Below are 21,432 nucleotides of genomic sequence, written 5' to 3'. Positions count from 1 at the left end.
ATGCTACTGGTCCACTGAAAATCTGTATATTGAATTATGCTCATTATCCTTCCTTGCTCAAAATAATGATCTCTATCCATGCCTTATTGCACTATCTGCAACGATTCCATTACTATGCAGACTTTCAAAATACTATTGAATGACTTTTCTATAGAATGTATAAGCTTTTACAAAATGCCTTTATTCACTAGACTATGCAACACTTATCAAATGCATTGTTTTTCTTTCTGCACTATGTATAAATCTATAACATGCATCTTTGAAGCTTTTCTCCCTGGCCTTCTGCTGAAAAGATGTGTCCAGTTAGACCACTGTCAGGCAACAAATGCAAACAAAGACAAAACAAAACCACTGAAGTGTCTTGTCCACTAAAAATATTTTAAGATCAGACATTTGCCCTTTCCCCAATGTGGAGCAATCTCTGAGCTGGCACATAAAATATGCAGGGGACGTCATAGGTGCAGGAGGTGCCCCCTGAAAAAACGTGTTACCAGCCTTCAGAGGACAAATCAGTACGATGTTCCGAGACTCAGTTTTAAACTGTGATCATTACTATATTCCAGTAAATTACAGGGTTTGTTACAGCAAGCCATGGAGAGATAGCAAGTGGCCAAGATAAGGAGGCAGTGTAGAATTTTGTTCTTTCCTTAGGATGGGGACCAAGTCATGGCAAAAATGCCTATCAGTTCACCAAGAACTGCACCCTAAGTTGACCACATAATACCAACACTGATGGTCACCAATAGTTACTTTATGTGGTAGACAGAAAAGGGAGTTAGGTAGTAGTCATATACCAAGTCATATCCCACTTCCAGGGCTAAACAAGAGTGAATTCTAATCTCACTTCAGTTATCACTTAGAGTGGACCCAGAAGCAGAGATTCCCATCCCTCAGAGGCAGAAACTGAAAGTTTGATCGCTAACAGATTACGGCTCATGTGAACTGCCACCATAGAAATTAAGGTTATGACTTGATCCTCAGTTTACAAATTCTTGATAATAAATCTGTAGAATAGTGTATGTGTGTTGTACCTTTAAGAAGCATTTCAAGGATAGCACGTGCATATAAATAGCAAGCATGTGCTAGCTTCAGTGCCATTCTGAGTGCAGTCAGAGTGAGCATGTATGAGTGCAATAGCTAGTTTATAAGTTTATCCAAGTTAAAAGGTATTAAGCCTCAATCCTGATGTGTTTGTAGATAATAAATCTGCTTGAACAGAACCAACAGAAGTTAATCTGTTTTATCCGGACCAGATGAGCAACATGGTGAGAGAACCGGGATTCCAGAGACTGCTTTTCAGAGCTACGAGGTGCAGAATTTACAGTGAAGGTAAACTAAGAACAGAGCACAAAAAAGGGCCAGAAGCTAACTAAAGGTAATGGAAACTTGCACAAATGATTTATTTTATTAAAAAGATAAAACGGAACATTACAAGGGCACAGAACACATTAGGAAGCGAGAGGCACAAAACGTTTATTAAACAAAATGTTTAAAATTAAGATAGTTGATAAAATGATTATCAGAAGAGCACATAAGGGTTTTGGAATAACCTCAGAATTGCAAAATGAGCATGTTTAGAGTAAATCAAGCACAAGAAAAGTATAATGGGCATGAAAAAAAAAAAAAAGATTACACAAGCAAAATGATTATAATAATTGCATAAATACAGCAAGGCACCTACATGTTTTTTGGCAAGATACTGTGTTTTGGCATAAACTGCTATTTCACATTGATTGAAGCTCTTCAGGGCATAACTAGAGTTATTCAAAATATCGCAAAGTGTGTAAATGTACTTAGAGTGTATGCTTATTACTGTGCATTTATTCCGAAGGGTTTATTGTGTGCAGAGTGCAACTATTTCGTAAAGTGCAGTCAAAACAGCCATTTTGAAAAGTTTCTTATGCTGGTAGAGTCTATTCACAGAGTGCTGCCATTAGAGTGTTTCTTGCACTGTGTAGTTATTTAGCAAAGCACAGCCATTTTGGGAAAGTTTCAGTGTGCTGTGTACTGTTTATTCGCAAAGTGCAATTACTTTGAAATGTTTTTTTGCTCTGAGCTTCTTCTGTCCAGTTTATTCATACAGCGCAGTTATTTTGAAATATTTCTTGCACTGATAAGATGTGACTTCTTACAGTACAGTAAAAAGAGTATTCTTGTGCCTTATTCAGAGACTTGTGTTATTGGGCATAGTTACAAGTACGGGCATACATGTCTGGCACATGTACATGTGTGCATGTTCGTGTAGTTACAATTTGACTTAGGTTGCATTGTGTTTTACTATAATTTGTTGGCATGGCAGACAGATATCAAAAACCACCACAACTTGTATTTGATCAGAATGTTGCAGAGAACTGGAGAGTATTTGAGCAAGAGTACGATATTTTATACAAGCAGCTTATTCTGACAAAGATGAACACAGCAGGGCATTCATTTTGCTAAACTTAACTGGGTCAGAGGCCACTGAAAGACAGCATTCATTTGTGTATGCACCAGCAGTATATGAAGGAGAAGGGGAAAACCATCACTGTTGTACAGGCTGAATCAAGGGAAGACCCCAGAGTGTTTGAAATGCAAATTCAGGGAAAACGTGTAACCCCCCAGACAAATGTTACAGTAGAGAGGCATTTGTTTTATACAAGAGATCAAAAGCCAGGAAAAACTCTTGCAGCTTGAATTACTGACCTGAGAAAAAGCTAAAACATGTAGGTTTGGTGATTTAAAAGAAGACAGGCTTGTGTGTGGTGCTAATAGTGCTGCTGTGAGAAAGATTTTGCATCGTGACGGCGATTTAACGCGGAGCAAAGCTATTGAGGTTTGTCAAATCCATGAAGTTACAGAAATCACTTGCAAGCATACTTGTTTGCCTAACAGCATGGTTTCAGCAGGCCCCAGAGCAAATGTAAACAGCATACAACATGTGGCTATCAGAAGCAGGCCTAAGCACATGGCAGCTGTAACACCTGCAGATGTGGCAGGTAAAACCTGTAGTTTTCCAGCAAGTTCTAAGACTAGGTCAGTGAAAAGGACATGCTCAGTGCAGTACAAGGGTGACCCAAATCAAGCTTTATTGTTAACTGTCGCAATTGTGGTGCCAATCAAGAGACTAAAAGAGAAAAGTGCTTAGCATTTACTTGGCAATGCCTCAAGTGTAAAAAAAAAAAAAAAAAAAAAATGGAGCCATTTTCAAATCAAGTAAACCTCACACAATTAGAGAGGTCACTCAAAAAGCAAGTTAATCATATAGAGAGCTGCAACCCTGCTTTCTATGTGGATGGTGTATCAGTAATTGGGGAAAAGGTTGATGCAGTAAATTTTCTGGCAATGAACAAAGTGTTTTGTACCGTCCAGATCAATGGTAAATCGACAGAGCTTAAAGCAGACACTGGTTCAAAGTGCAATGTTATGTCAGCAGAAACATTTGCTAAGGTGAGATCTGGTGAGCAACTTAATGTGGTCAGTTTATTTATATTCGTTGACCGAGAGTGTCCGACTGGACATAGGTCCATTTTCAGTGGAGGCCCGGGAAGAAAAGCTCCACAGTTAAAATAAACAGACAGTAGTTACATTAGATTACATAGCAATTAATTTAACACAGCAATTACTTACAACATATTTACAAATGAAGAACATAGTACATCAGTAGACAACTAGAATCTTTACCTGTGAAGTACATAACAGACATTAACAAATGTTTCAATAAGAAGTTCCTGCTGTATAAAAGTACTAGGCTTATGAGCATCTGAGCTTGCTATAATCAAGGTAGTTAGTGGAGTGGAAAGAAAGGTAGTGGTTGGATGGGGTGGGTGATATTAGAGTGGGAGTTGCAAGGGCATAGCCAGCATGTTTTTAGGTGCGCTTTTAGTAAAGTTTTGAAGTGGGTGCATGATGGTATAGAGGTAATTGTAGGTGGGAGGGAGTTCCATAATCTGGCTATGGTGCAAGAGAATAGTGCTTCACCAGCAGAGTTATTGGCTTTAGTGATCTGCAAGTGATTTTTGTTGCCGGATCTTAGTGGTCTGGTGGTGCGATAGGGTTGGAGTAGATTCTGGAGGGATGGGACATTTAGTGGATGGTTTACTAGTTTGTGGATGAGTGAGAGTTGATACCACTGAAGGAGGTGAGGGAGTTCAAGCCAGCCCAGTTCAGCAAGTGAGAGACAGTGGTGGCTATGGTAGGATGCCCCTGTGGTGAATTTGGCGATTTTGTTATAGCAGGTGTCTAGCTTGTTTAGATTGCATTGCCTTAGGCTGGTATATATTGGAGAGGTATAAAGTAGTTGTGTGAAACTTGTTGCTTATGGAGGTGACGAAATTCAAACCGAAAGCTCAGTAGTGCTTTCATGTTATTTGGCTAGGAACTTAGACAGCTTACTATTCTATGTAGTCCAAACACCTGTGCAGTCATTACTGGGTCTCTGAGACAGTTTGAGAATTAATTCTGCTTTCTTTTACCAAGTAAGTTCAACATATAAGCACATCCTAGTTCCAATTTTATTGAAGCTATTTTCTCAAAGCATGCTGTTTGTGATGACAAGTTAGGCAAACTTCCAGTTGTGTATTCTATGAAGTCAGACCCAGAGATCAGTCCAGTGGTCAGACCAACGAGAAAAATTCAGATAGCTATGCAGAATAAAGTCAAAGCTCATTGGGATAAAACTGAACAGCAAGCTGTAATTTGTCCAGTTACAGAACCTACTGAATGGGTGTTGTCCATGGTAGCAGCCCACAAAAAAGGCTAAGAAATTAGACTGTTCAAATCCCTTGGGTCAGTGCAAAGCATTAAAGAGACATCATCCTAAGGGTACAGTCGAGGAAGCCACAGCCCTAATACCAACCACCGCGTTTTTTTTTTTTTTTTTTGTCTCAGATGCAAAAAGTTCATTTTGGCAAGTGATGCTGGATTGCAAATTGTCACTACTGACCACTTTTGGTACCCCATTTGGAAGATATAGATTCTTCAGGATGCCATCTGGAATAAATTCTGCATGTGAAGTCTTTCAGCATGCAATGGAGCAAATTATTTCAGGTTATCCTTGTACCATAATACTAGATGACTTATTAGTTGGAGGCAGTGGTGAAGCAGAGCAAGACAGAAACCTTAGGAAAGTTCTAGACACAGCATGTGAAATGAAGTTCAGTCTTCTGAAACGCAAATTCAGACTACCAGAAGTTACATATGTAGGTCATTTATTTACCAGCACCGGCTTGCGACCATACCCGTCCAAGCAAGCAGCCATTCTAGAGATGCCAGCACCGAATAATGTTCAAGTTCTACAACATTTTCTTGGTATGGTCAACTATTTAGGCATGTTTATACCACACTTCAGTGAGCTGACATGCAAAAATGTTACATGGTCTTGGTTGGAACAGCACCAGAGAGCATTTGAAGACCTTAAGCAGAAAATTGCTAGCCCATCTACATTAAGATACTAATATGTCAATAAACCAGTAACTCTTTCTTGTGATACTTCAAAATTCAGTCTTGGTGCAGTTATTCTTCAAGAGGGCAGACCAGTAGCCTACACATCTAGATCTCTTACCCAAACTGAAATGCAATATGCTCAAATTGAGAAAGAACTTTTCGCAATAGTATTTGCATGTTCAAAATTTCATGATTATATTTATGGTCGAGCTATCCAGATTGAGACTGATCACCAACCTGTAGTCCCTATTTTAAAGAAGCCTATGCATTCAGCTCAAGCGAGATTACAAAGAATGATGCTCAAATTGCAAAAGTACAGCTTTGAAATGTTTATACAAAAGTTCAAATTCTTTATCTGGCTGATACCTTATCCAGATCATCCAGATCATCCAGATCACCCAGAAATACAACAGAACAGCTTCATGCAGAGAATTTTGACTTTGATGTCATGGAAGTGTGTAATTCTTCTACCACAAGACTTGATGAGCTGAGAGATCATACAAAGATTGATCCAATTTTGCAAAAGCTCAACCACATTAATGCCGGATGCCTGCCAAAGCAAACTACTGTACTACCCGAAGTGCCAATTTGTTTTCCTTACAGAGATGAAATGTGATGGAAGATGGCATTATTTTCAAAGGCCCTAAAATTGTTGTTCCTGCTTCCTTACAACCTTGAATATATCCAGAGTTTGCATAGTGGCCACCCAGGGTCTGAAAGCTATCAAAAGAATGTCTAAAGGACTAGTATTTTGGCTTTCTCTAGCAAGATATTGATAAAGTACTTTTTTTTTCGGTATGTAACAGTACTAAAACGCATTTGCAAAAAGAACCACTTCAGCCAAGTCAAGTTCTAGAACTACCTTGGTCAACAGTAGTCACGGATATATTCAAGTGGAACAATCAGCATTACTTATTATTTAAACTGGTTTAAAATCGATTTACTACCTATCCTAACATCCACTGCGTTATCACCAAGTTGAAACTTCATTTCAGTTTACAGTAGTCCACAGAGTTACTTCTGACAATGTTACCCAGTCAGTTGTTTCAGAAATCTGCAAGGGAATGGGACTTTGTACTGTTAGTAGTAGTCCAGAATACCCACAGTCAAATGGGCTAGCTGAACTTGCAATACAGAGTACAAAGCATTTACTACAGAAGTCAAAGTGTGATAATACTGATGTGTTTTTGAATTTACTCAATCTCAGAAACATACCCAGTGATGATATACTTGGCTCGCCTGCTCAGAGACTTCTATCTAGGCAAACTAGAACAACCTTGCCTATCAGTTCCAGTTTGTTGTGACCTAAAGCAAAGAACAGAGCAATCAGTCCAACTATTCAGAAAGTGTTGTTCCCAGAAGTCCAGCTATGACACAAGTAGAGTTTTTCATCCACTGAAAGAAGGCGAGACAGTGAGGATACAAACAGCGAAAGGTTTCGACCGGACTGGTCAAGTAACAGGTATATGTGCCGTGCAGAGATCCTACTTCATAGAATCTGAGGGTATGGAGTAAAAGAGAAAATCACAGACATCATCTTCCTGTATCAGAATCGATACTGCAGCATTGTTCCTCTCTAGAGCTCACAGCAATCCAGACAATGTTCCTGTTGCAGAATGGGTCTTAACTTCTACTGCCATTCCTGATATCCCCAAAGTTGAATATTCAGCAGACAGTCCCAATTACTAGACCCAATTCTAAATTTCTATGGCACACGATTTGGTTACATTTCCAGACCTAGTGTAAAATACACAGCAACCTGAACATACTTGTCTATATGTATTTAGTTCTGTATAGTTGCATGTCAAAGAATTATTTGCATCAATTACATGCCAGTTAATGTAGTCAATATTGCATGACTCATTTCTCAAAGAGGGAGGATGAAGGATTGTGCAGTGTGTTGTACCTTTAAAAAGCATTTCAAGGACAGTACATGCATATAAATAGCAAGCATGTGCTAGCTTCAGTGCCATTTTGACAGTGCACTGAGAGAGTGAGCAAGTAGGAGTGTAATAGCTAGTTTGTTTACAAGTTTACCCAAGTTAAAGTTAAGCCTCAATTCCTGATGTGTTTGTACCTAATAAAGCTGCTTGAACAGAACCCACAGAAGTTAGTCTGTTTTATCCCGACCAGACGAGCAACAACATCAAATAGTTCTTTTAATACCAGCTGGCACAGGAGCTCAGAAATCTTACATTTCTGCAGAAACCCTGCAATTTAGTCAGTCAATCTGCCAACTTACATCAAATATATAAATGGGTTCTCTAATGTGGCTTATACCACTGGAATTTAAGGATGTCAAAAATTTTGAGTAACAGCTCCTTAAAAGGAGCACAACAATCTGCATCCATGCTGCTAAGATGTCATTTTATTTTGCTTTAGGTGATGTACTTGGGATGTGTATACTCTGCAGAAAATGTCACCATTACAACAGAGCAAAATGGACCAATATGCAAAACACTGCTAGTAAAGTGACGGCATGTATGAATGCACCATCCACATTTTACAGGCAAGGCTGATTTTGTAGTGAATACAAGACTGAATTTCCAGAATGCAATTTTACCAAAACTAAATGCAAAAGTCAACCCTCAACAATATACCCTAATATTTTCATTTAATCTTGAAATAGGAAATAATCATCTGGAGTCAAATACACACCAATGCATTTTCTCTTTTTGACAAAGAAGAGCAACCACTTTGTGAAAGTACATTAGTAAGCAGGTGTAGATGTGGCAAAACCACCCACAGGGGACTGCGAGGAGGCTTGCCCTACTGCAAAAATGTACGCAAGTACTTGAGGTTTTGCAAAATCTTTATTTGGAGTAGTCAGTTCAGGTTAATTTCTGTTTCAGTCACAAGGTTGAATGTCAATTCACTAACTACAGATGGACAATGCTTTAAAATCTACTATTCACAGCAATATTCCTTCCAAGTCATGGTTCACAGAAGCTACTGGCCCCTGCACAGATAGAGAAGAACTCATGATAGCTGTTCAATACTTTCATTTTGTGGAGCTACAGAATGTGGCATTACAAAATCATTGCGACCTAGAGAGGCTACCAGATGTCAAATAGCCTTCATACTTGCAAAAAAAAGATTGCAAAAGTGGCTATAGTCTTAGCATTCACGGTGACCATGTGACTATGTAAATACTTACTGCCTCGATATTTGTAATTTTTATTAGCAGGATATCAAAATGCAACTAAAATGTGGAGAGTATGTAGTCAAAGCTAACAAGGCATACATCTTTGCTGTTTGAAGTAATCTGTTGTCCTCTTGGCTTCAAATCTTAGCATGCAATGCAGTGGTTCACTGCAGAATCCGAAGGAGATGGGATAAAAAAGCCAGCACCTCTAATTCAGAGGTAATATTCCTTTACCCAAAGGAAATAGATTACTAGAGTATGAGGGGAAATAGCTACCATCGAGTTCGGACAGCATGGACAGGTTTGGGAGACCGAGAATATTCATAATGACAGTAGCACTGCGCCAAACTGCTCTAGCTTTCCCACCACAATCATAACAAGAAGATTTCAATTTACTGGTCAGTCTCTCCCCATCCCAACCTACGGCCATATTTCATATGCTTTGGATCCATTACATCATTCTTTTGGGTACGACACAAGAAGTGGAAATAAGATTCATTCTCATGGTGGCCCAGGCAAATGTCTTGAACAAGTTGAGGAGCTTTGTATAAAGGTATAAAACAGTACTGCATGACAGCCTTTCAGGTAACACAATGTGGAATGGTTCTGGATTGGAGCAGCCATGCTCATATTTGTAAACGGAGTGAACACATCCAGAACAGTCTTGTGTTATGTATTTTATAACATTCAGAAAACTCCATTACAGAATTTAAAGCCAACATCTTGTGGTGTCAAAGAATGTGATGGCAAATGATTAGACTTACTTAAAGCTGGCTGAAGTATTCTGAACAAATACTCCACAACATATACATCCATCTGGAGAAACCACCAGCAAAGCTCACTTGAACTCAATGCCAAAAAGCAAAATAAAAATAATTTTGATCAGTGGGAAATTCCAGTTTGGCAATACCTTTTGTTCACCATGGATCCAGGGAAAAAAGTTCTACATCACATACATTTGTGCAGGTAACATGAGGTAATGAGTCTGACAAAAACAAAGAGAAATTCAAAATAAGAGAGCAAGCCACAAGACAAAAAATAACCAGAAATGAAAAAAAAAGACTCTGCTGGGGTGCAACAACATGAAAAATTATTTAAATTGCATGACAGTAAAGACATCCACACTCTGCTTGAATAGGACAGTTAAAAAGTATTTTGTTAAGCAACACCTTGAACAGAATGGTATCAGCATAAGATATTCCAAACTGTTAACATCAAAATGAAAACTCCAGCAAAGCTAGAACTTCCACTGAGTGACCTCCCAAACCTCTTGTGTCAGAGGCACATGGGATATATGCAAATGACCCTTATGAACATCAGGTGTTTCAGCTAATTGGCGATTCTGAATGCCCAGGACTTGTTTCGTTGTTTTAATGGACAATTTCAGGCCAATAAAGCCAAACCCCACTAGCTGTGGATATTGGCTGAAACACCAATTGTTGTACTCATTTCAGAATGTTGTTCATAGCAAACCACAACCCAAAGCCTTTTAATGCACAGTACTCTACGCACATCTTACTTATTACTTCCATATTTCCACAGTACAGCTGATAAAGGCCTTGTGGTTGCTCTTAGTACTGGGAACAGCTTAAACTCACAACTGGCTTTGCAACAACTGTACACCAGAGAGTCTTGCTTTATAACAGTACTTGTAAGTTACCTTTTATAGTGTGGGAGAGTTTTGTAGAAGAATGAGAAACCATGACCTTTTTCTTTTTTTCCTACCAAGTTGATTTGCATGCATGGTGTTTTACCAAAGTGACTTATTTTTGAAGTTATTATGGTTGTTGTGGTGGACAGGAATTCACTCTTCTATACAGCAATTCATACTGGAGTAGAACTGAAGGGAATCTATGAAGGCAAAGGCAGCATTGTGATTTTTCTGGTAATATGCCAAATGGGTTTATACAAGGTAATTGTAGCTAGTAATAAAGTGGCTTTAGAACAATTTTATAATACTGCAGTGCTTTTAAAGTGGACAGGCTTGTACTGAGGGTAAAGGTTAATGGCTAAGTGATCACACTTAGAAGGTGGGCACAGAAAAGCAGGCTGAAATGGGAGAGGGTGGTCACGAAGGTTAACACCCAAGATGTTATTATCAAAGTCAAGGAATTGCTGGGCATATTTACTGGAGACTGTACAAGTGATTCTAGGCTGGCATCATGAAATATGTACCATGAGGCAATGGGGTATGCAACAAATATGGTTACACCCCTACTTTCCAGTGGCCCTGACTACATGGTAGGTAGGATACCCTAGTAAACAGGGTGTGCTGCATTCTTCTGAAACAAAAGTCAGTGAGTACATAAATATGCTGAAGTGCTGAGCTTTGCCTAAATTAGCCAAGTGCAGGCCATTCCTGGCAAAGCAGACTGTCCAATGACCATATAGCCCCAGACAGACTTGTACCAAATCCCCCTAGAATAATAGGCAAATTTTAAATTAAAAAAAAAAATCACTCTTTGGGAAGAAACAGTATTAAGTAATGTCTTTTCTTTTAACAGCCAACATGCCCAAGAGGTATAGGAGTGAAAGTGCATCACCCGACTCTAATGGAGAATGGGAAATGCAGAGTGAACAGGGAGAAAGTAATAACTCATTACTTTGTGTATTCATATAAAGCATCATCTGAACATTTAATTCATTAAACTGGTAGATGGACCAATCCAATGAGTTTCAGATAGAACTTTTAAACATTTCAATACAGCAAAAGGTCAGCTATTGTTTATGCAGCCAGAAAAAATTAATAACTGGGATGCTGGAGAAATCTGCAATAAGCAAAAATGATGGAAAGGTTTCAGAACACTAGAAAGTGTGAATGTTTCACTGGATATCACCAGCAAATTACAGGGCAACTATTTCTTTAGAGTACTATTTAGTGACTGTAAGGGAAGTTGCATTTTAAGAATTTCAAATCAGCACAGTACCTTTTATATAATCAGATTGATGACCTCCACACAGAACGGATGCAGGACCATTCAGAATCTAGAAGTTCATATTCTAAGACCTCCGTAAGAGCAGTAACCCAATTCTGTGCACAGCACGTTCTGCATGTATCCAGCCACACAATCTATATTCCGCTACAACACATTCCAAATTCAAAGATGCCAAAGGATATGCTTTAGAACACTTTAACAACTTCCAAAGTGCACAAAACAAGCCCAGAGACAATTTGGTTCAAATACCAGATACCTTTCTCACCCAAATGGATTACATAGCTACCGCAAAACAGCTGCTGTGAGGGGAAAGCCAATAAAAATATGCAAAAAAATGGATTTCGTCTAAAACTGACAGGATTAAGTGAAGTGTTAAGTCTTTACACAATGCATACCATAAATAAGTAATATGCATTGAAACATGTGATGACACAAGACATTTTCTATAGCCGCAAAAGCATCCAGTGCAGTACAAATCATGAACATAAGAGTTTTCCTTTCCTGTTGCAACAATACTAAGCCTTGTCTGGGAATTCAACCCATGACCCCCCCCCCCCCACACACGCACACACACACACACACACACACACACACACACACACACACACACACACACATATATATCAAGATATTTAAAATTATCACAATGATACAAATGCGGACAAACAACCTTTTCCTGTCCCTTCACAAAATAACTTCAAATCAAACCACTATTTTTTTGGAACGAGGAAGAGGTCAAAGAACTGGGAGATTGAAGAGGCATGCAAGAGGTCCAGACTAGGAGAGGAAGACCAATGACTGTTCCATTTTTTTAATTTACGCCAGGTTAATTTTTCTGTGCACCATCTCAGTGTATTAAAAAAGGATTCACTTTTAATCCTTCGAAGTCAGCTACATTAATCAATATTTTGTTAGATTTTGGATTGTTCCTTAGAAAACTTAAAGTATATTTTAAATAAAGTAAAAACTGTCCTGAGCTGTTAAACAAAATGTTTTAAGAAAAAAAAAGTTGTTACAATCCCACGTTACATAATACTTTGCATGGTTACCTACAGGTTTGTAACAGGATATTGGACATATGTTGACCAGTATGAGTGAATTTAAATGGCTCAATTTAACCCAAAATGAAAGGGAAGCCTTAACACAATTAAAAGGAAGACCATAAGTTAAGAATCATGATAGCAGAGTACAGGGGTGGCAACTGATGAAAACTATAAATATGCAGTTATTGAACAATCTTTAAACAATTTTTGCAAAACTATTCCCCTATATGATGCCAAGAAATTAAATATAGTAGATGAGGTGCTGACAATATTATGAGAAACAGTATTTCTATTGAGGAGCATAAATATATGAATAAAGAACATCAGAGTTTGGGGAAACTGTGTGGGATACCCAAACTTCATAAGGATGAATTAAATCCTCCATTTAGAGTCACAGTATCAGCTAAAATACTAAAACAGAGAACACTTCTGAATTTTAGACTGTGAATTGAATCCTATTGTGCAGGCAACAAACTTTTACTTGAAAAACTTTTCTTTTTAGATGAATTATATCATTATACAGTAACCACAGATGACAACTTTTTAGTAACACTCTATGTGGAGTCCTTCCACACCAATATACCTAACCACAAAAGTTTAGAATATATGAGATAATATTTAGACAAATACACATTTTTGAATAGTGATAGAATAAACACTATATGTGAACTTACAGAAGTGGTTTTAGACCTTTTTTTTACTTTTAACAATAAAGTACACAATCAAGTGGAGTGGCTATGGGGTCCAAAGTGGCCCCTGTGTTTGCAAAAATCATATTAAGTTTCTGAGAAACCAACACTTTACAGCATTTAAAAGTTTTTGACAAAGTAGAATTATAGAAAAGATATGTAGATGTGTTTTGTATGGTAAGGTACTAAAGAGTTAGTAATAGTAAGCTTGATCAAAAATTTGTCTAAGAGTACTGAATTTTTAAAGTTTACTCTGTCTAACCATGGTTTTAAAAAGTTTAATTTTTAGATGCAGAAATCCAGGTGGATAAGACTGGATTGGGATTTTATTCAATCATCATAAGAGAAACTTCAGGAACAATTTTGGGGAATTTACAAACCAACATCCAGAATTTATAAATTCACACTCAATTAAAAGGGCAATTCATATGCCTATTACGTTTAATAAATAATGACATATTTGTAAAGAGTGTGAGTTTCTAAAATAATTATTTTCTTGCAAAGAAGTTATCCCCTAGAAGTAGTAAACAGTAAGCTGAAAGAAGTTAGTGAGCAAAGACTCACAAAATTCAAACCCATATTAAGGTTTGGATTTAAAGGTGAGAAAAATAAAAGGGGTAATATTAATAAAAGGTAAAACAACAACAACGATGATTTTAGTCTTAGTTTTCCACTTCCTATTTCAAATTATATGTATGCAATTAAAGAGATTAAGTAGAAATTGGTATGTTGTTCAAGGAAACAGAGTTAAGCCATTAACTAGGCAACAGTCCCAAGTTTTGCTATAAAAGACACAAATATTAAACCATATATTTGAACATCATAACAATTTTAGTATTATGAATGACAGTAACTGTAACAAATGTGGGAGGCTTAAATGTAACAATTGGTCGATATGCAAGTACATTTTAAGCATTGATATAAGCACTGTAAATTTAATTTTGTATTCCAGGATATTTTAATTGCAACATCAAAACTGTGGTTTAATTTAGGTAAATGTGAAGTTTGTACAAATTTTTATCTTGGCAAAACCACCAGAAGGCTACAAGACTGGATAGAAGAACATGTGGCAGCTATTAGAAATAAAGATGACAAAAATGCTATTGCAAAACATAGTATAAACAATCTAGGTCACAATATCTTCAAATTTATAGGTGAAGTAAACACTTTCACTGAGCTCTGAGAGTTGATATGGCAATTTTTAAAAGCTGATAAACTTCCAGGTTTGAATGGCAATTTAATCATTGATTTGTTTTTGGTGGTCATTTTGAAAGGAAGTCAAATAGTATACAAGCCGTTTATGTTTGTACTGGGTTATTTCTGAACAAGTTAATTTCGGATTAAATCGAATGAAAACGCATAAATTAAACTATCGGTGTTAGTGTGGTAGTTATTTGAGAAGTTTATTTTTGATTACGCAATATATATACACACACACACACACAAATAACGTGTAGGTATATGCATACACACACGCATTATGTTATATACTTGTATATATCATATAGCTCTTTAGGTCTTTCAGCATCTACTTTTGGATTCCACTGCAGCGATTCCAGAGGCCGGCATCCATGTCCTCTGAGGCTTTGCAGGTAGCTACTCTGTATGTTGAGGGGAACCAGAGGTTCCTGGAGGGATTCGGCAGATATTGATCAGGAAGGAAGTTCCAGGTTCTCTTATCGAATGTCGTCAAGGGTCAGAACCTCCATTATTTGTTAGGGCTGATGTCCCTCCCAAGACCAGACAAAAAAAATTAAGAATGTTTCAGCCCATCCTAAAGATCCTCAAAGGGAACTGCCAGTGTTTACTCAGGGCTTGTTTTCTGCCTTGATGACCCTGAAGCCACCTCTTGAGCTCTTGGTACCTGCTCGTCCTTGGACCTCTACCCTTTCTAAATGGCTTAAGAACCAGATTCCTCAGATGAGGATTCAGTGTACGATGACAGACCTTTGTCCTATTCTTCACAGACGGCTTTGCCTTATGGTTCTGACGAGGAACACAGTCTGTTAGCCTAAAGTATCCTTTTGAGGAATTGTCTATTAGGGACGCAATTGTTAGGATGATGGAATACTTCAAGTGGGATTCTTAAGTGTCTGATATTCAGAGAAGATATTAGGAGTTGCTTCAGGTGGATACTCAAACCATCAGCAGTTCCCTCTTGTGTTTGCCAGAACCATTTTATACAAGTTTGCGGAGGGCTCCTCAGCCTTCCACCTCCCATTCTGTTTGAGCTTTTTTACTCTCGCTTCTGTTTAGAATACTACAATAGTAATACAGGACACTGTACAGCTGTGTAAAATCTTACCATAACAGCAGATGTCCTCACTTCACTGTTGCAGTATTTGATCCCTCCCTCCAGCCCCCTTTTGTTTCTTCTGGTTTTTGTTTTAGATTGCTTTCTGGCTGAAAGTTTCCCCTTTTTCTTCTGCACATTTTCCTTCTGGATGTGGATGGACTCCTTTGTCCTATGGAGACTGTTCTCTTCAGGGGCAATTCGTACATCTCTTTTGTGCCCTACATTATGTACAGTGAGCATAGGTGTGACATACAGTGCATACAAGATCATTAGGCTTTAGTATACTGGCCGAGCATTGGGTTGCCCTGGGCGAGAGATCCCTTCTGTTTTAGAATACTGCAACAGTGAAGAGAAGGCCAACTACTGTTATGGTAAGATTTTATACAACTGTATTTTCTCCACCTTCTTGCCATTAACTACTTGTACCCCACAAGGATCTATACTTTTCAATATATTCAATGACCTCCACACTGCTACAAAAAGCTATTCTAATTCAATTCACTGGATAACTTGACCCTAACCTGCTCTACAAAAACTCCAAGAACATAAACAATCCTGACTGAATGAAGCATAGTTATAGTTATAGTCACAACTACTTCTTAACCATAAGAAAACTAAAATTACTGCTCTTTACCCCAAAAGATTATTCACCAACAACTGCCAACACCACCATGATAGAACAAACCAACCATACAAATTACTGTGACCAGTTGAAATTTGACCACCATGGATCATACATGGTTACAAATCATCAAAATTAGATACATTAAACAGTAAAAACCTACCTCACTGACCTAGCCAGAAGACATTTAGTGTACTTTTTTACTGTCATCTATCCATTACATTAAGGATTTACCCACGGCTGGTGTGATTTGATCATGAGGGCAAAGCCCAAGTGATTAAACAAAGGCAACAGTGGGTAAATCTTCAATATATCACAACCAGGAGTCTGTTATTGCATCTATACAAGAAATAAATTATTTTTCTTAAATAAATGTTTTTGTCGAACGGCATTGTGATGTTCCTCTGCATTTGTTTATGTACTGCGCATGCATATGGGGCTTTGAGCAACAGAGGAAGTAAGATATCCATTGCATTTTTTTTTTTATATAAATTATAACATCTGGAGAGCCGAGAGAGACAGAGACAGCAGAAATAAGGAAAATCAGGTACTTTCTTTAGTTTGCAAAACATACCAGTATGTATTTACTTTACCATCCGTACATACCTCTCAACCTCTTAGCTCAAGAAATGAAGACAAACCCATAAATAAAAGGAGAAAAAGGCTTCAAAAGGGGACTGATTGCAAATGTTGCTCTTATAAACTTAGAAAGCTGCGAGAATGTTTGTGTTATTGTGCATTTGAGTGTGTACCTTTAACTCCTAGTGGGCATGGCTTCAGCATTTAAAAATTGAAGTTATCACCGTACACTTTTAACAAATACCCATTGACAGCAGTCATATATCAATACAATTGTCTTTGCTATCATGTATGCTTCAAGATAAAATTTTCTGATACCTTGTATGTAACATGGTTTTGGAATTATTAATACAAATATGAACAGGCAATATCTGATGCCTAGAGGAGCAGTAGGGTGTAACTGCAGAAACGCCTGGAGAAGTCACTCGGCTGTAATGAGTTTTAAGGAAAGTTTGAAACTGAAATGAGTGTCATTTAGTGACTTCATTCCTCAATGATTTATCAGAAAAAACAAATTTCATGAGGAACAGCTAAGAAATATGAGAAAAATCTGAATTATTGAGACTAATGCCTCTGTACCATATACCAATAGAAAAACATCCAGCTGCTAAATGGTACTTCAGTGACCAGACTTTTTATATTGGTATATGCTCAATTTACAATAGGTGTGCAAGTTGGCATGCCCAATCAGTGTGCACATTTTTGAATACTAATGAGCATTCATTGTAATACTACTTAATGTCTGTTAATTCAATTACTGAACGTTTGTAATATGTTGAAGCTTTTCTCCCCAGGCCTCAGCTGAAAAAGAGTACTAAACCCAGTAGGACAAACCTGGTAAACAAATGGAAAATAAAACAAAGCAAATTATCCCACATCCCAAAACTGACTGACTGCAGGCAGACATCTATTCGGTCCTACAAGCAAGAATTCTAGAATAAAAATGTTATTAAAAAATGCTGAAATATATACTAATCAAGACATTCTGTCCTGGATAAACGTGTCATCCAAAATATAGTCCTCTGCTATGGATGCCCATCCTCCTAGATCTTAAGAGATCATTCAAAACTGTAAATTGCCTCGCGTGTGTTAAAAAATTGACTAGAGCTCCTCCTCTAATGGGTTTCAGCACCTCAGTAACTACTTAACCAATAGAACCTTCTGTCCATATGGGAAAAACTATTGCTGCAATAGCTCCACTAACAAGGGGGATGACACAAGGCTCCGCTCATGTTCTCCTATTAATTCCAGAATCACAGCGATCCACTATTAGTTTACTACTACATGGCTTGAATGCACTTTGCCTCTAGTTGCATCCTTATCAAGCTACAATATTTCTGCCCACCAAAGTACAGAAAATAAAATTCTGCAATTCATACTCTTAGCCAGTCCCACCTCACACCACTGTAGACTGTAGCACCATATCCAAAGTCAAATAGCACCCAAACTCTGATAGATCAGCCTACTTAATAAGCACACCAGCATTCCAGTTAATGCACAACAGATAATGTCCCCCTTGCTAACTCACATATTGTTCACAAATTCTTCTATGAATTATGCCATTCAGCAGGCCCTGTGCTAATAAGGCTTGCTATTTACTCTTACCATATGGGAGTCCTTAAAAAAGCAACCTCTACCTCATAGAATAATCTGCCTTCAGAGATAATCACCACCCCAGACTTTAAACAGCTCAAGAAATAATTGAAACATGATTAGAAATGCAGGGATTTTAAAGACAATGGTTAAGAATTACATCACTTGTACAAATCTCCAGATATTGCATACTACATATTTGATGTAAATAATGACTTGTTCACATTATATTTCAAAAGACCCTGTACTGCATTTCCTAATGTGTTTCTTTTGTAGATTACTTATATGCATTTATAGTAATACAATATTTACATATATTCCATTACCCACGGTTATGCTTTGCATTACTTACTATGAGACATATGCTTTCCTATTGAACAGTGTGTCAGATGCATTGTTTTTTTTATTTTAATTAAACTACAGAATACTGCCCCCAGGATTGCTTAGACATATTCATATTATGTTACACACTGGCATATCGTGTATTGCCATGTGGCCTGGGAAGAGGCCAAAAAAAGTTCCAGTATCATCCCTTGAACCCAGTTAATAACCTTTAAACAAACAGTAAATTTTCTCAGTTGTATACCAGAAACTACAGGTAACAGAAAGGCCTTGTTTTGTTGCAGAATTCAACATTTACCATACACACACACAGACATGCACACACTGGGAGAGGTTTTCTGAGATTATATATATATATATATATATATATATATATATATATATATATATATATATAAGCACTATACACACACACACACAATCAATAGTTAATAGCATACTTCATGGACCACCCCCCACTTGCCTATAGTACAATCTTAAAAATCATCCTTGACCTCACCTCTTTTACTCCAGATCAAAGAATGCTAATAAATGTTTGAAAAACACTTCATATATGTAAAAAGTAGAGGAACAATAGCGCCATCACCTGCAACTATAAAACTATCCCCACCAATGCCAATACAAGGCTGGCATCCATCAACCACTCCTCAGCAGCAAAACTGACAGCAATAAGAGTCACTGGAAAATCTTTCAAGTATAGCTGGGAATGCTGTGCCAAAGCACAAACTGTATCCATCTCCCTGAAATAAGTTACACACCATTTTGGAAACAATGTCGCTTTTACCAAAAACAGTTTGCACTCACCTGACCTTGGAAGAAAGTGAAGACAGCCCCGACACCAATTCACCACAATGCCTCAAACTCTGAGCATTAAGTTTACAGCTCGAATGCTTTTCCCCAATAGAAGCTGGCCACCACTTTTTACAAAGTAAAATAAAAAATAGTCCACATTTCACGTAGAACAAAAAGGAGAATTAAAACACCATAAAACACTTAACGACAGGTCAGGAAAACTAGCCATCTAAGATATGCAGCATACACAAATCAAATGCCGAAGGTCAAAATCCCCCAGCAGAATCCTATTACAAGATCTAGTTGCCCTTGACCTTTTACAAGTGCTCACTAAGGTTTCAAATACTATCGTCACGAGTGCAGGACATCATTTATGGATTTACAAAACTGCAATATATTAATTCACTGGATGATAATACACAAGAGTACATGCTAATTTTTTATAGCAAAACTACATAGTACAAACGCCTATTTATCAGACAAGTGATACAAAAAGTCAAAAACAGAAATTATTTGGTAACAGGCCAGCAGAAATGTAAAACCATGTCAGTGTTGACAATTTACACCCACAAACTGCAGCATTACCCCGTTTGCAGCAGCAATCCCTATGATGAGCTTGATTGACTCCTTTAAATAAAATCTTCCATCGCCTCCCACCACAAGCGTCCCTTCTTGTCTTTCGGACGGGTCGATGGTTGAAATAATGCTCTGGATGAAATTTTCAGCATAATGAGCACTGTTCTGGAAAACCGTTACCCGTTTCCGGAGCCCGCTAGTACCGGGCTTCTGATCGGTGTAAGGTTTAGTTTTGACAGTAACAATTTTCACCATCACTGCAGGAGGACGTTACTAAGTAAACTTCCGTACAGTCTTTCCTTGCTTGTCCTTGCCAGTGAGGAACACTGTGGAGGGGCGAGACTTCAAACAAGTACTCATTCGTTGGGCAGGCTGAGGTAATAACTGCACGTACGAAGCAAACGGCACCGCCCACTTTGTACTCTTAAAGGGGCGGCCTTTAAAATTGACAGCATGGGTTTCTGTGTTGCTTAATTGTGTATGTGCTTACTCTACTGTTTCAAAAAAGTCGCTGCATTATTTAGGACAGTAACTCTTCCTTAAATATTATAGAGCACCTCTCTAAGACTCAGCGCAAAAAAATCTGGAGGGGGGTCTGGATGGACAACTGGACAAAGCCAGAAATGACTGGGCGGCAAAGGCCCCGAAATAGGGACAGCGTTTAAACACTGCTCCTATAAAGAGTTGCTAGAATAACAGGTTTTGAATTATCTAAACTGTCCCTGAGTTAGACTCAAAATTTTACCTCTGTCATTTTTAATCTCTCCTAAAACTGGTGACTTTTGGAGAAAAGGTGGTGAATTACACTTAATGACAATAATTTGAATTACAGACTTCTTTTACTTCAGTGAATTTCTGTTATTCTGGCAATGTCTCTAGTTAGAAATATAAAAGTGCCACTGTCTAGTTAAGGTAGACAAAATACACAAGAAACTACAAAATACAATTTAAATTTGCTGTTCTAGAAGTGTTATGTGAAAGTCTAAGACTTGGTGAGTTAGTGAATATGACAGAATGTGCAGAACTAAGGTGGATTGCCTGTCTAAACACTGACAAAACACCCAGGCTTGAATGGGCGTGTTTCCATTAAACCTACTTTAAAAAAGTTAGAAAATTACCTCATTGAACTTTTCAATTAGATATGGCATGTGATTTTTATATATACATTGTCTTGACTGTTTTTACTGTAAGTCTGATGAAGCAGCAGTTTTGCTGTGAAAGTGCTAACTTTGTACATTAAATCCTTTGTTTTATAGCTGTCTTGGACAGCTTTACATTTTTATTTTTATTTAATAATGTCTCTAGTTAATATTACTAATAAAATTACAAAGACATGCATCTGGAGTGTTTCTTCCCGGGCAACCCTGAAAATTGGCTTTGTTCCAAGTTGGACTTTCC

General features: G+C 37.7%; 1 protein-coding gene across 1 annotated transcript in view; it reads right to left on the bottom strand.

The window, feature by feature from the left end:
- The window catches only part of PGM1 (phosphoglucomutase 1), a 426,650-nt gene extending 406,268 nt beyond the window's left edge, over positions 1–20,382 (bottom strand). The window contains exon 1 of the mRNA XM_044085557.1: positions 20,044–20,382. Coding sequence (XP_043941492.1) covers positions 20,044–20,289 — 246 coding nt within the window. The 5' untranslated portion in view covers positions 20,290–20,382. The remainder of the gene's footprint in view (positions 1–20,043) is intronic.
- Between the last annotated feature and the right edge of the window lie 1,050 nt (positions 20,383–21,432).

The sequence above is a fragment of the Protopterus annectens genome, chromosome 10.part0 (assembly GCF_019279795.1).
Source record: "Protopterus annectens isolate FY-2018-M chromosome 10.part0, PAN1.0, whole genome shotgun sequence".
Lineage (NCBI taxonomy): Eukaryota > Metazoa > Chordata > Ceratodontiformes > Protopteridae > Protopterus > Protopterus annectens.
The sequence above is the reverse complement of the archived record's forward strand: the minus strand, read 5'-3'. Positions and strand labels throughout refer to the sequence as shown.